Here is a 15,640-nt window from a genome sequence, read left to right as displayed (position 1 = left end):
GTTTGTTTGTTTTTTTTAATTTTTAAGAAAATCTACTTCTTCTACTTGTCCACACTGACAGGAAATGTAATTCTATAGAGAGAAAAATAAAAAATAAATCATCACTGGCCTCATATTGTATGTTTGCCACTGTAGGCAGCTGAGAAATTAAAATATAGGCTTTATACAATAGAAAGCTTACATTGGTATTATCTGGGATATAAGGTGGAAATCACATTGAAAACAAACCTTAAAGCCCAAGCCATTTTCAAACAGAGATAACGCATTATCTCCACAGCTCTAAATTTCATAATGCAATAATCGCCATCAGTAACACTTGGTGAGTTAAAGTTTTTTGCCGGGGACAGATGCTGTTTTTTGGACAGAAGTGTGACATGAGTTGGTAGGACAGACAGGATGACAGACAGGATGACTGACATGATGACAGACAATTCTCCACGTATTTTTGTCCTCATATTAGATGCCAAAGACACTACCAGTTACTACATTACTGTTGTAAAGGTGAGGGGGCCATCCACATAGAAACGCTTCTGTGTGTAAAAATATGGATTGCATCGTTTTGGCCTATCGTCCACATGGAGTGCCTGTAAATGCACTTTTTTTGAATATTGGTCTCAGGGTGGAAAAATCCAAAAATGCTGCTCTTGCGTGGACAGCGAATTCACATATTTTGCAAATCGGTGACGCCATCGCCCCACCCCTCGACCTCTAAACTTTGACCTGTTAACCCCACGACGTCTCATAACAACAACAACGGTGGACTACATACTTGTGTTTGTGCCACAGAAGATATTGAGCCTATCAGGGTTACTAGGGCAAAATATTATGCTGCTCTGCCACTATGCTGAGCAACAAAGGATTATGGAGAACCGACTAGCAATTTTCGTGTTCTTCTTCTTGTTTTGTTCGGTTTCTCCTTCTACTGTCTGTTTGTATACAGTGCACAAGCTTTATGCGCATGTTCCATCTCTTCTTCTACATTTTTGGTGAATTTCAAGCATCACCTATAGGCCTGGAATATGAAGTACAGCATGTTGAGTCGTTTACAATAGATCTGTTTGGACGCAAATATTCTTGAAATAATGCCACAGAAGACAGGGGAAAAAAAGATCATTTTAGTAAGTGTGGACATGGCCTGAGAGAGAAGGGGAATCTTCAAGAGGAAACAGGCAAACACAAGAGACGAGGTGGTGAAGAGATGAGGGAGAGGAGGAGCAGGAAACAATAAAAATGCTAATGACTTAAAGGCCTGGAAGGAATGATAAAGGCATTAAGACAGAAAACACAAACAAGGGAGGCTTGGAAACGAAGTTTAAGTGAAAACAGTCAACAACCTGTGTGTTGTTTTTCCATTACCTTCATCTCCGTCTGCATTTCATAGAGCGCAGCATGCAAACATGCAAGTAAAGAGAGGGGGTTTGAGACAACACAGCTCATGGATATATCAGTTCAGTCACAGGAAAATATAAACATGAAACAACACTGACAACCTAGCATCATGCTTTAAAGGAGCAAGCTGAGAGGTAAGACATATAACTGTTGCAACCACAAAGCCCTGTCATATGCAAGGGGATTGTTAATGATACTCTATCGACTGCCATGAGCCCTTGATAGGGTTTGATAAGTTGATTATTATTTAACAAGCTCTGTAGATGGGTACTAATACTGTTCTGGGCAGTCAATCGCCTGCTGTAGAGCCTTCCTGTCCTGGGCCTAAACCATCACCTCAGCTAACATCATAAAACATAATACACTAACAAACTGAACATCAACCTTCAGGGGAAAAACACACAAGCATTATGTTACACAGCGAAAGCCACTGTATTTGGAAGAGATGGGGACTTGAGTAATTTTGAGTCACTGTTTTGATGACCTGCAACTTGACCTGACACAAGAAAAATGACTTCATACTTGACTTGAGTCATGATGACTTGAATGATTTGTTAGTGTCATTATGATTGAGAAGCCATTAAATATTATTAGTATTACTTATTTATAAAATGGTTTTTTTTATTTGTACTACAGACTAGTAATTATATTACAAATCAATTAAAGCATTGTCATTCTTTATGAAGAGGTGAGAGAACGTGGCCTTAATACCATTATTAGGCAGACATTGCCTTTTGTCTTCAGAAAGACCAGATACTGCATGTGAGACTTGACTCATAGCAATAATTAACTAGACAGCACTAGGCTAATCACTAGCACCATGCTAGTGTACATACAGGTCTGTATATGTATGGTGCTTATCTTGGAGGACTTCATCTGTAAACTACAATCCTGCATTATCAGGTTTTGCAAACTAGAGGGCAAACAGAATCTTTACCGGTCAGTTCAACCAAATACAAGGAACTTTTTGTCACTTACTTGTCATAGAATTTAGCCCTGCAGATGCACTGTCTGGCCACAAGTATAACAAACTCAACATACTTTTACATGTTCTTTATGAGTCTTGTTTGAGGACATACATTTAATCTGGTTTGATCTTGATCAGACAATGTTGTCATATTTTAGATAATAATGGGTTTCCAACTTCTTGGTACTTTGAAGGCCTTCTCCTGTTTCAACAAACAATGCCCCTGTGCCCAAAGGGTTAGGCCAGCTATATATAAAAATATATATATATATATATTTTCCTGGTTGGGTGTAGATCTACTTTACTGGCCTGCACAGAGCCCCAAATTTAACACCAGCCAACACAGCAGAACAGATGCTCTTGAGGCTGAATGTGAGCAAATGACTGACGACAGGTGCTGACATCTGGAAAGATTTCATTATCTTGTACAACTATAGTGAGAAAGGTTTTTTTTTGCGATTTGGGTGAATCTTTAAGTTGACCATTCTCTGCAATTTACAAACCGAACAATCATTGTGACATCAAACAGCGGCTAATAGAAAAACTCAAAACAGTATGCTGCCTGCTATGTGTTTGCATTCAAATGTGAAGCCTGACACCTGGTGGCCATGGTAAAAAGTCAACTCCAGTCTGAATATTTTACTAAGTGAAAAGGATCTGCATGTAATTCTTTTCCATTAATGGAAGTTTGAGCAAGGCCATGTCATCATTATTGTTCAAGTAATGTGGTAATTTGAATAATTCTATATGGTTGGCAGGACAGAGTGTTCAGAGACAGCAATATGAGAAAAAGAACGACAGAGGAATAACTAACTGTTGCCTTCCAGAATAGAAAACATGGCACATTGTATTTAGAACGTAAAAGAGAAAAGTAGGTTTAGCCAACAAGTCAAAAGGTCTCAAGTTGGTTCCACTGCTCCATGTAAATTTGACACTGACCAACAGGTATAACATTTTTGGTGACTGCTATGACATCCAGTTGTTCTGTCACAGTATTTGATTATCTGACTCCATTTTATAAATTGATTTTTCAACACATTATAATAAAAGTTCACTAATAAATGGTACATTTATGGTTAATTAAACTTATCTTAGTAGTTATTTCACTGTTAAAAACCATGAAATGCTTTACAAACAGGCTTGGAAAGTAACAGCATAAATGTGACAGGATTACATAATTAGGATACACAAGAAAGGTAACTGTAATCCAGTTGTAAAGAAATGTACACAAATTTGAATATGTTTGGTATTCTTGAGGTAATGCAAAAGTAACTGTATCAGAATCCTTTTTTAAAAACTACACTCTAAATCCCAGTTTATAAACCAGCATTTATAAACAAAGCAACTGTTTATTGTGAAGTTCCAGCCAATGTACATAAAAAAAACATGTAAATAGTTAATAAATAGTGTGTAGTTCATTTATCAACATTTGTATGCCAATAATAAAGTTGTAACTGATATCAATAAACCTTTACAAAGGCTGAATTCAAACTTTAACCTCCTCAGTTGATCTAACGGTCAAATGGTGAACAAATGGTGAACTGAGACTCATCATTGAATTGTTTATCAAATCAAAGCCAGGAGGTATTGTGGAATTTACATTATACAGTGCTTTTGGTTTTCCCTTTGTCCTACGTGTCATTCTTATTTTTTTTATTGTGTTTTCACATGTATATAGGCAAAAACAATACAGCAAACAAGGTACAAATTAAAGTAACTCCCTCCATATTAATGAATTTGTTGATGTACATTGTGTCTCACACATGTGGTACCATTCCTCCTCTTGTATTTGGATTTTTAGTTCTGCTTCCCATTTTGCCTTTATATAAAGTGTTAATTCCTTCCTGCTCTTACCTAAAGCTCGATAGAAAGCAGAGATGGGCCGAGACCACTTCTGTTGTATGAATCGATAACACCAATCACCTTATTTATAGTTTCATTTGACCTTATCTCTTTTGTGAAACAATCTCTCAACTGCAAGTATCTATAAAAGTCTTTGTTTTCGAGTCTGTACTTTGTCTTTTGTTCTTGGAAACTTAGAAATTGTCCACCTTCTGATACTGTACATATTGTTGTCATACCTTAGTTTAGATAATAATGGGTTTCCAACTTCTTGGTACTTTGAAGGCCTTCTCCTGTTTCAACAAACAATGCCCCTGTGCCCAAAGGGTTAGGCCAGCTATACATTGGGTTGGGTGTAGATCTACTTTACTGGCCTGCACAGAGCCCCAAATTTAACACCAGCCAACACAGCAGAACAGATGCTCTTGAGGCTGAATGTGAGCAAATGACTGACGACAGGTGCTGACATCTGGAGAGATTTTATTATCTTGTACAACTATAGTGAGAAAGGTTTTTTTTGTGATTTGGGTGAATCTTTAAGTTGACCATTCTCTGCAATTTACAAACCGAACAATCATTGTGACATCAAACAGCGGCTAATAGAAAAACTCAAAACAGTATGCTGCCTGCTAAGTGTTTGCATTCAAATGTGAAGCCTGACACCTGGTGGCCATGGTAAAAAGTCAACTCCAGTCTGAATATTTTATTAAGTGAAAAGGATCTGCATGTAATTCTTTTCCATTTATGGAAATTTGAGCAGGGCCATGTCATCATTATTGTTCAAGTAATGTGGTAAAAGTTTTGTAAAAGGAATAAACAAAGTATCTTAGAGATTGTGCTCTGGGCTTATCTGCCATTACAAGGTGGGAACACACAAAACAAAATCGAACATCCAGTCAGGCCTTCATATTTAACCTTGACCATGCCTATCATATATCTGTGAACACAAAATTCATGGTTCCTTCCCAGTATATCTAGCCCCCATTTCAGGGACCCTGGTTCATGGTATGACCTTTCTCCTTTAAAAATGTCTTAACCCTATATTGCTGCTATAGAGTACTGAAAGCAGACAGTCAGGGGCACGTTCATGAAAAATCTGATGTATTTGCAGCCTGTACCTTTTGTGGCTCCTGCAGCCCCCAAGTGATAAATAGCTCCCAAGATGAGCCAGAGGGCCTTCTGCTCTTCACCAGAGATGCCCAGCACCTTCATGGCTGCCTGCAGCTTGGTGAACTGCTGTGAGGCTCGCTGCTTGTCCTCAGGCTGGAGGAGAGAAGGTCAGATCAAACTTCAGTGATCACAATAGGCCACATAGATCACACAATGAAAATGTGAAATGAATCCCTTCAAACAGACACCTGTCAGTTAAATAACTTTATGTAGTCACCTTAGACAGAGGTAGGATCCCAAAAGCACTCTTCTCAGCTAGGTGGTTTAAGTGCAGCTCCGTTCTGGGAGAGAGGAGGAGAGAGGCAAGCTGCTGGGGTCAGGAAGTTCCTGGTTGTCAGTGAAATGCTGACGCCTCTGGATGTTGTTCAACATTTTCAATATTGCATGAATTTCATGTTTTGTTTTGTTTTTATATAGTTTATCAAACACTGTCATCTGTAATGATAATTGATAAGGATTCAAAAGTCAAGGCAGTTAGAGTGAACTACTGAATGATTATTTTATAGAGAAGAGTAAATGGGGGGAACCAGGGAGTGATTTCAGACTCAGCCCCATCATAAATCAGTGGCTTTGTAGACACTGGCAACAAGGACCGTAAACTCTGAGAGATCTGTAGAAGAGTGCATTTCATCAGAGTGAGGTAATAAACTCTCAAAACACTGTACTGGGCCTGACCAATATTACACAATGTTGTGTTCGCTGATCCATTTGATAATTTTTGTGATTATTTCTCCTGCTAATTCTATCAAATTATAAAAATGTTAAAATATTGTCAACAAGATAGATAAGGAGGAACCACAAGACACTGCATGATTTCATCTCCTATCTGTAAACACTAACTGGCCAGGCACAACTAATAAATACAAATGTGTATAACTTGGAAAACATTTAACATTATGAATACTCCATAATTATGCTATTTGAAAACTGTTGATAAAAAATTGCTTAAAGAATCACTTCAGGCTGCTGTCGGCTCCGGCCATCAAGTAGTAAAAGACGTTGAATGTGGATTCTGCTTCAGGTCGTCTGCTCACACGCAGTTTCTCCAGCAGCATTGTCTAAACATGAAGAAACACTGTGAGTCAGAGGCGAACATATTCTTTAGATAAACACAGTAGAGTTTGTGGAAATGTGGGTGGATTTGAGTCTAATATCTGAAACACTTTGGTTAGTTTTGGTTTATAGTTAAACTGTGAAGCTACACTGCCCAAAAAAATCAAAGAAGACTTTAAAAATACATCAGATCTTGATGAACTAATTATTCAAGTTGAAAATATTTACTTGTATAATTTGCTTGATTATCTGTGCAACCTGATTTGGCTACAGGTACTGTCTCATGCTACCAGCAGTGACAAAGACATGAGCAAACTAGAGAGGAATCAGTCAGGCAGGATATGGATACAGAGAGAGCAACTGTTTGTGGCCAGCATATGCAAAAACATTCCCTTTTTGGGTGTTGTCTTACTTTTGTCTCTCCATTGCACCTGTTGTGACCTTCATGTGCACCAAAGCAGGTGAAATTGATTCACAATCACTTGTGCATCATAAATGGACAGACTGATAACCCTGAAGTTTACCTAACTTGGTGTTATACTGTCAGGATTAAGCGTTCCCTTAATTTTCTTGAGTAGTGTCTGTGTGTGTGTGTGTGTGTGTGTGTGTGTGTGTGTGTGTGTGTGTGTGTGTGTGTGTGTGTGTGTGTGTGTTACCTGGATTGAGGCAAAGGCCACCTGGCCAGCCTGGTCAAAATCAAGGGACACTACGTGGGAGAAGCGGCTAGCGTTGATGTTCATGGAAGTGGAGCTGTTGCCAAAAGCCTCCAGGATGGTGTACACGGCCTGCCACTTCTCAGCTGTGTCAGCAAAGACATTAAACACTGTAACTCATAATTTCCTCGGTGGGCTCAGTGAAAACTCTTTCAAACTGGTTATTAACATTTTGTTGGTGTATGGAACTCTGTTCTGCCTGCTGTTGTTTATCAACTAATGCTTGAGCAGTTTGTCATCTATTCAAGATGTTATAAGTTGCAAGTAGACAAATTCAAAATGTTCCAGCAAGTAGACAGAACCTATAGCTATCAGTCACAACAGAGATAACTTATCCATGATGCTAGTAAGTCTGCAACTGGTAATGCACAAAACTGATCACAGTCTGAAAATACCAAGGCTCACGAGAACATCCACCTATTTTTATTTTCAACTGTCTACTGTAAACATCCATCAGTTTATAGACCCATTTGCTGCTTCGGCTTTGACAGTTTTCAAGTTTTCCTACAAATAAGGTTGTTTAGATAAACTGTTGGTTTGTTTATCATATTGGCAATAGGGCTGCACTGCTGCACTTAATTGAAATTGACTGAAATCATAAAATCAAGTACAATATCCAAATCACAAGAATCTACAATTTTTTGTTAAGGGTAAAATGTGTAAGAATCAAAATCATAACAAAGAACTGTAGTGCTGCAGAGATGATCTGGCAAACACGTCTTCATAATAATGTGAGAAAACATGTTTGTTTGGTACAGATCCAAAAATTAAAGCTGATATACAAAAATGATCATTCCCATCAGAGAAATAAGATCATTTGTTTTTGTGGAAGTTAGGTTTAGAAAAATGACTCCATATGATATCTAAGGAAACCATCTATATATTGCAGTTCTGATACCTCTTTTTGTCTAACAAACTCTACATCAGTTCCCACTGCAGTGATATAGCACAGCACTATGTGGATCTTACTAAGTGGCGTGCATCATATACATTTATGTATTTTGACTCTGTTCCCCTTTTCACTGTTTGCAGTCTCACCAGAGAAGATTTTGCCCGTGCTCCCAGCAATAGATACCAAATACTGGACCAGGTGCTGACAGTTTGTGGTCTTGCCGCTGCCAGATTTGCCAAGCAGCACGATGGACTGATCCTGCCGGGTGGTAAGTAGGTTGCGGTAGGCCGACTGAGCTACAGAGTAGATATGAGGAGCAGAGTCCTCACGCCGACATCCTTTGAACATGTGCATCACCTGAGGAGGAGGTAAAAGATACTTAAAAGACATATAAAAGATACAAAAGAAGCGCATCCACAAAGAGGCAATTAAATATCAGCCACAACCACAGTGCACAGCGCTTGACAGGTAGTCTACAAGCTTTATCAACATGATTAATACATTCTATATTTCATATTTCTTCAGTGCTCAAATTCAGGTAGAATTGGATACACTGAAAACTGCTTGAACAATATTCGATTTTATCAAAATGTTTACCAATTTTTATATTTTTTTCATTTTCTGAGAGAAACATGTCTAATGAATCCAGTTAAGATGGCAAAGGTTACATTTGTTGGCTTCACTTTTTCAGTGAAATAATGCTTGTGATATTCACACAACATGAAACTGAAATTTTAAATCAATGGGTCTTAAAGTTTACCTTCTCAGAGTACATGGAGGGTGTGCTGAGGGGGTTGATGATGACCATGTTGGGTCCAGCAAAGGTGTGGATGAGGTTGCCTCCGTAGCGCTGCCTCAGGCAGTGCATCACACTGGATTCATTCAGATAGAGCAATGAGGCTAGGTCCTCTGATCGGCCGTATGATGGTGGGTTGGCCTACACAAACAGAGACGATGATGGCATTCAAATAGCAAAAGATGTATACCAGATACAGAGTTTTTAAGCCTAGGACCATTTGACAGCTAGTCTCAGGTCTGGATGATCCGGGAAAGTGAAGTCTGGGTTCAGGTACTTAGGTCAAGCAACGAGCATCCATGGGAGGAATGTTGAGGCAGCACTCCTTGATTCCACTGGGCATGTCTCTATTACCTGCCATGTGCAACGTGGTTTTGTTCCATCCTCAATTCGGCCTCATATCCCACCAAGTGTGCTTCTGGCGAGTGTAATCCCTGATATTGTTGACTTGCTAAGATTATGTGTGTTTCATCATTTCTCCCTGAGTTTTTGTGCTTCTGCTTCAGTTGACTAGGCTACAAAATTAAATTTTCCAATGTTAGTGTGTTTCAAGTGATTTTCTTGTTGTGCTATATATCCATCTATATATCCATCTATATATCCATATATATATACATCTGCCCAGGATGTTGTAACCTAAAAACTGACCGGCTGGCTCTATCAGCTCTGTGCAGCTGTTCCGGAATGCTGATGAAACACACCAGGGCAAAAGGTCTAAAACTGCGGTTGGCTACACCCATAAACAGACATGCGCAGTGGAATGTGCCAGTGAGGGTCTGGATACGCACACAATAATTGTAATTAGTCAATTAATCAATTTATTGTTGGGCTCACAGCCCACACAGGTCTTCTTGTTAGACTTTAAGGTGCGTGTCATCAGTACATAGCATGAGAGAATATAATGTTTATTGTACAATTATTATTATTATTATTATTATTATTATTATTATTATTATTATTATCATTATCATTATCATCATCATCATCATCATTATTATTGATAATAATAATGTTTTAATAGTTGCTTTTCAAATAAATGTGGTGTCATTAACATTATTATTATTAGTAGTAGTATTATAATAATGACACCACATTTATCTGAAAAGCAACTATCAAAACACAGTTAAAAACTGCTTCTCAGGCCAAATTCACAGATACAAACAGACGTACGATCATACATCATAGATTCTTCCAAATTATATAATTTATAATGTCCATCAGCAAAAATGATTAAAAATGACTGTACATCCCTTAACCATCTTTAACCGTATCCCGTTTACTAGGGATGCTCCGATCAGCATTTTTGGGGGCCGATCCGATCACAGGAATCATGAATCTGCCGATACCGATACGAATCACCGATCACAAAATGGATGGGAAAATAATAATAACAATAATAATAATAATAATAATAATAATAACAACAATCCTCAATGTCCTGTATTTATTACAATCTCTGTGCACCACTTAAAGTGGTAAAACCATTTGTACTAAAATAAATAATAAATACAATCAAGATCTTATGTAACACAATCAACTTTTTGTGTAAACATTACACAGCCTGTCAAGAGCAATAGATAAAATAAAATTAAAATAAATAAAATTTACTTGCCTTACTCCCCAAGTGAGGCAAAAAAGACTTCAAAATCATTTTAATCAAAAAGAGGCACGCAGTTTACTGGTACTGCATCGACATGGGACATGCATTCAAAGACCAAATATCAGTTGTAAAACTGACTGATGTGACATTGTCTTTCAAAAATCTGTCGATGTGTGTGTATACGGTGTCATAAAGTTGAGGGAGACATACATCTGTTAGGTATTTACATCCAGGGGGGGCATAGCATGGCTCCAGGAACGTTATCAACCGTCGGAACCCCGAGTCTTCCACCACAGAAAGAGGCTGCTTGTCAAGTCCAATGAATTCCATAAGCTTTGTTGTTATATCCCTCCACCTTTTACTGTCCCTGCTTTAAGGCTCCAGTCGTCTAAACGTTTCACTTACAGTGAGCCGAGTGACTGGTGTCTTTGGGAATTGTTTTGCCTGGGCTTGTTTCTCATACTCGCCGTATTCTGTTGTGTGGCACGTTCTAAAATGCTGGATGAGGTTAGTAGTATTAAATTGACGTTGTTGGTTACTACCTCTTGGAATTTCAGCGTTGCATGTCTTGTTAAACAGCGAGTAAACCAGCGAGTTTTACATCTTTTTCGGAAACTGTGAAAAAATTCCAGACCGGAGAACTCATGCTGCCAGTGCCAGCCTCATTCATGTGGGTGGAAAAACAGTCACAGGTAATTTACGTCACGCGCAGAAAAAACGTCTGGGGTAAAAAAAAAAATAAATAAAAAAAATAAAATATATATATATATATATATATATATATATATATATATATATATATATATATATATATATATATATGTATATATATGTATATATATGTATATATACATATAGTTTTTTTTTTATCTGCACTTCAACCTGTTTAGGGTCCATATCGGCTGATGACGATCGGCGGCCGATCGATTGGAGCATCCCTACCATTTACCTTCTCTACATCGTCTTCGTCTACATCCAGTGTTGTCCCATCATGTTCAAGTTTGATTTTCACCTTGCCCTCTGGTAGAGAGCCTTCCTCTGTCTTCAACAAAGTGGCTGGGGAGAAAAAGGTAAGCAATACAGGACAGCTATCAGTTCTCATACTGATCTCTTACACTTGCCAATTTTTCCTGTATATATATATGTATGTATGTATGTATGTATGTATGTATGTATGTATGTATGTATGTATGTATGTATGTATGTATGTATGTATATATACATATACACTATATTACCAAAAGTATTCGCTCACCTGCCTTTACTCATTCTATGAACTGAAGTGCCATCCCATTCCTAACTCATAGAATTCAATATGATGTCGGTCCACCTTTTGCAGCTATTACAGCTTCAACTCTTCTGGGAAGACTGTCCACAAGGTTGAGGAGAGTGTTTATAGGAATTTTTGACCATTCTTCCAAAAGCGCATTGGTGAGGTCACACACTGATGTTGGTCGAGAAGGCCTGGCTCTCAGTCTCCGCTCTAATTCATCCCAAAGGTGTTCTATCGGGTTCAGGTCAGGACTCTGTGCAGGCCAGTCAAGTTCATCCACACCAGACTCTGTCATCCACGTCTTTATGGACCTTGCTTTGTGCACTGGTGCACAGTCATGTTGGAAGAGGAAGGGGCCCGCTCCAAACTGTTCCCACAAGGTTGGGAGCATGGAATTGTCTAAAATGTTTTGGTATCCTGAAGCATTCAATGTTCCTTTCACTGGAACTAAGGGGCCAAGCCCAGCTCCTGAAAAACAACCCCATACCATAATTCCTCCTCCACCAAATTTCACAGTTGGCACAATGCAATCTGAAATGTACCGTTCTCCTGGCAACCTCCAAACCCAGACTCGTCCATCAGATTGCCAGATGGAAAAGCGTGATTCATCACTCCAGAGAACGCGTCTCCACTGCTCTAGAGGCCAGTGACGGCGTGCTTTACACCATTGCATCCGACGCCTTGCATTGCACTTGGTGATGTGTGGCTTGGCTGCAGCTGCTCGGCCATGGAAACCCATTCCATGAAGCTCTCTGCGTACTGTACTTGGGCTAATCTGAAGGTCACATGAAGTTTGTAGCTCTCTAGCAATTGACTGTGCAGAAAGTCGGCGACCTCTTTGCACTATGCGCTTCAGCATCCGCTGACCCCTCTCCGTCACTTTACGTGGCCTACCACTTCATGGCTGAGTTGCTGTTGTTCCCAAACGCTTCCATTTTGTTATAATAGAGCTGACAGTTGACTGTGGAATATTTAGGAGCGAGGAAATTTCACGACTGGATTTGTTGCACAAGTGGCATCCTATGACAGTTCCACGCTGGAATTCACTGAGCTCCTGAGAGCGGCCCATTCTTTCACAAATGTCTTGTTTCACAGTCTGCATGCCTGAGTGCTTGAATTTATACACCTGGGGCCAGGCCAAGTGATTAGAACACCTGATTCTGATCATTTGAATGGGTGAGCGAATACTTTTGGTAATATAGTGTGTATATATATATATATATATATATATATAGGGGGGGCGCAAAAACATGCCTAACTGTGACCCAAAGTTAACCAAAAGTTCCTAATGAACTGTGAATTGCATGTACTATTACAGCCCTGTGATGTACACACCATGGAATATGATGATCTATAGACTTGACCTGTCTTTTCTGTTACTACTATTACTTGGCTCACTTTGTTTGCTGAGTTGTTTGTCCTCAGATAAACATTATAGGTAATTGAAGTGCGTGGCATGAGCCAAAGAAGAATGCATTAAAATTTGAAGTAGATCCAAATTAGGGGTAGATATAGAATTCTTTTTCACTATTGTGAACATTGTGAGGTAGGTCAATAGGCCTCAGTAGAATAAATGCCATACATGTTAAAATTCAGTAGAGGTAGTAAAATGCATGATGCTAAATAATGATCAACATTCAGGGACACAATGAAAAGGAGGAGTTTTGTATGTATGGTTTGAAGGTGTATTATTGTGGGAGAATTTTGTCATGGCACATTCTCGTAGGAACAACTTTTATAGTAGTAGTACAAACGGGATTTTACCATTTACTGTTTTTTTTAAAAGTTCCGATATCTTCAAAAATGGCTTGAAATCTTACCCAGGGAAAAGCCATCTTTGTGGATTAGCCAAACTTTCTCTGATCCATACCAGGCCTGCTCGGCTGCAATCTGCTCCTCTGTCTTCACCTGGTGATTAGAAAGGACAAGGAAAAAAATGACTGGACAGCAGGGACGGGAACTACTGATTCCTTTCCAGTATTTACAGTCAGAAACCAGTACATGCTGAAAGTTTATGAAGGAAAAAGCCTGTCAAAATGATGACCATGCAGCAGGGGAAAGTGGACTGAAAGGTCTCACAGTCCACAGTGCACTACATGCTCCATCGGGGTGATGTGTGAGAAATTTCAAACTAGACACATTTCAAAATATCAAGGCTCAGGGGTATGTGAAGGGGGTTCAACAGCAACCCTGGTAACCAAAATACCAGGGATTACTTCCATTTTGTTAACACAAAGGGCATAAAATGAAGAACACAACAATGATAAATATAAATAATACACACACTAACAGTGAAGAAAAGTCATATATTTGTTCAGTTATGGCTTTTGGTGACTGCTTAGATTCACATAAATGTAATGGGAAAAGTGAACAAGACACACTGCACTTCACAAGCAAAGGGAGAGAGCACAACATTTCAGAGCACAGGGTGATCATGGGATAAGCTGGTGGTGCATGAACACTCAGGCACAGTGCAGACCTGGGACTGCTTAGCTGCAGCATGAGATGCCTGAAGGAGGACCACAGGGTCCTCTTCCACTGATCCCTGGTGATTTGGCCAGCATGAAAAGGTCAAAGGTCACAGTTAAATATTAGCGACAAATGTTATACATACAACGATCAGGCTTAACACTATGACCACCTGCCTAATATCGTCAAGCTTCCCCTTGCGACTTGTCAAAAAACAGACTTAAGACCTCTGAGTGTGTACGGTGGTGTCTGGCACCAAGGTGTTTTATAGTATTTTATGTCACCTATCAGTGGTTTTAATGTTGTGGCTGATCAGTGTATGCAGACAAATAGATAATATAAGCACACAGATAAATAGCAGGTCATCTGTGTAGCTGTATACTGTGTTGATGCATCTGAACAGAGTGGAGTTTGTCCCACGTATCCAGCACACCTGTGTGAGAGAAATCAGCTTTTTGCTACAAGCATGGTCATCTATGAAATTACCTGTTATAATCGACTTAATATTAATTTTACACTTGCACTGTTGAAGTGTTTTCATGGAAAATTGTTGCATGACAACAGAGAGTTTGAGTAATGAAAAAAGGAGTATCTGAATATAAAAAAATAGTCATACCACACTCACTACAAGAGTGGAAATGTCACACATGCATGTCTTAAAATGTACTACTCCATCACCATGCCAATCTTTAATATAAAGTCTACACAGGTAGCTTCTATCAGCCTGATGTATAGGCCTGTCACGATAATCAATAATCGTACGATAAATAAAAATGAGCTTGATAATATTGCCAGCCTTGATAATTTCCATTTGCATGCTTGTTTGTTTTCCTCGTGTATATATATGAAAACAAAGACGGGATTGGTTTCAAAGCCGAACACAACGCTGCAGTGTGGGAGCAGAGATACAGAGTTCCAGACTGCGACCAAGTGGTCGCATTTTGCGACCAAAATTTGGGACGGTGGGACCAGATTTTACATTTAGTTGCGCGTGTGCGACCAGTGAATCTGACAGTGTTTTTTGTTTTTTTTTTAAATACTGGTACGTGGAAGGGGTGAATGAATCAAAGAATCTGGAATCACAGGTGGCAGGCCAATGTGTGCGGAGCTGGAAGGTCTTCAAGTTGTTCCGATTGCGGAAGGAGAGGGTTTCACTTTCAGCGAACAATAACCCCTAACCCTAACCCTAACCCTCCGATTCAACATGCAAAGTGGGTTGGCTGTTGGTCATCTGAGCCAATGGTTGCGTGTCAGCTGTATGACCATTCTGATTGGCAGTGTGCTAGCGAATCTGCGCGATGTGTGGGAGGGGCGGAATGCTGTGTGCACTTTGCTTTTATGCACTCAGTTCCGTCATTGTTCCGTCCATTGTTTTCATGTTTTGCAGTCCTGGCACAGACTAGCTGTTATGTCCGTTCAGGATGAATTAATCTGTGTTCGTTTGGTGATGCCTCACTTCATATTTAGTATGCAGCT

The 15,640-nt window shown here is 39.3% G+C and overlaps 1 protein-coding gene across 1 annotated transcript in view; it reads right to left on the bottom strand.

Annotated features, from left to right (window-relative positions):
• The window catches only part of LOC119009374 (unconventional myosin-XVIIIa-like), a 127,331-nt gene that overhangs the window by 71,403 nt on the left and 40,288 nt on the right, over positions 1–15,640 (bottom strand). Inside the window, exons 3-11 of the mRNA XM_037080584.1 lie at positions 13,516–13,603; positions 11,372–11,478; positions 8,787–8,963; positions 8,173–8,383; positions 7,078–7,220; positions 6,326–6,426; positions 5,586–5,649; positions 5,317–5,461; positions 1,357–1,368 (exon numbers count right to left, since the gene is read on the bottom strand). Of these exons, the coding sequence (XP_036936479.1) occupies positions 1,357–1,368; positions 5,317–5,461; positions 5,586–5,649; positions 6,326–6,426; positions 7,078–7,220; positions 8,173–8,383; positions 8,787–8,963; positions 11,372–11,478; positions 13,516–13,603 (1,048 nt within the window). The remainder of the gene's footprint in view (positions 1–1,356; positions 1,369–5,316; positions 5,462–5,585; positions 5,650–6,325; positions 6,427–7,077; positions 7,221–8,172; positions 8,384–8,786; positions 8,964–11,371; positions 11,479–13,515; positions 13,604–15,640) is intronic.

The sequence above is a fragment of the Acanthopagrus latus genome, chromosome 2 (assembly GCF_904848185.1).
Source record: "Acanthopagrus latus isolate v.2019 chromosome 2, fAcaLat1.1, whole genome shotgun sequence".
NCBI classification, from domain to species: domain Eukaryota; kingdom Metazoa; phylum Chordata; class Actinopteri; order Spariformes; family Sparidae; genus Acanthopagrus; species Acanthopagrus latus.
Note: the sequence above shows the minus strand (reverse complement) of the source record. Positions and strands in the feature narration are given on the sequence as shown.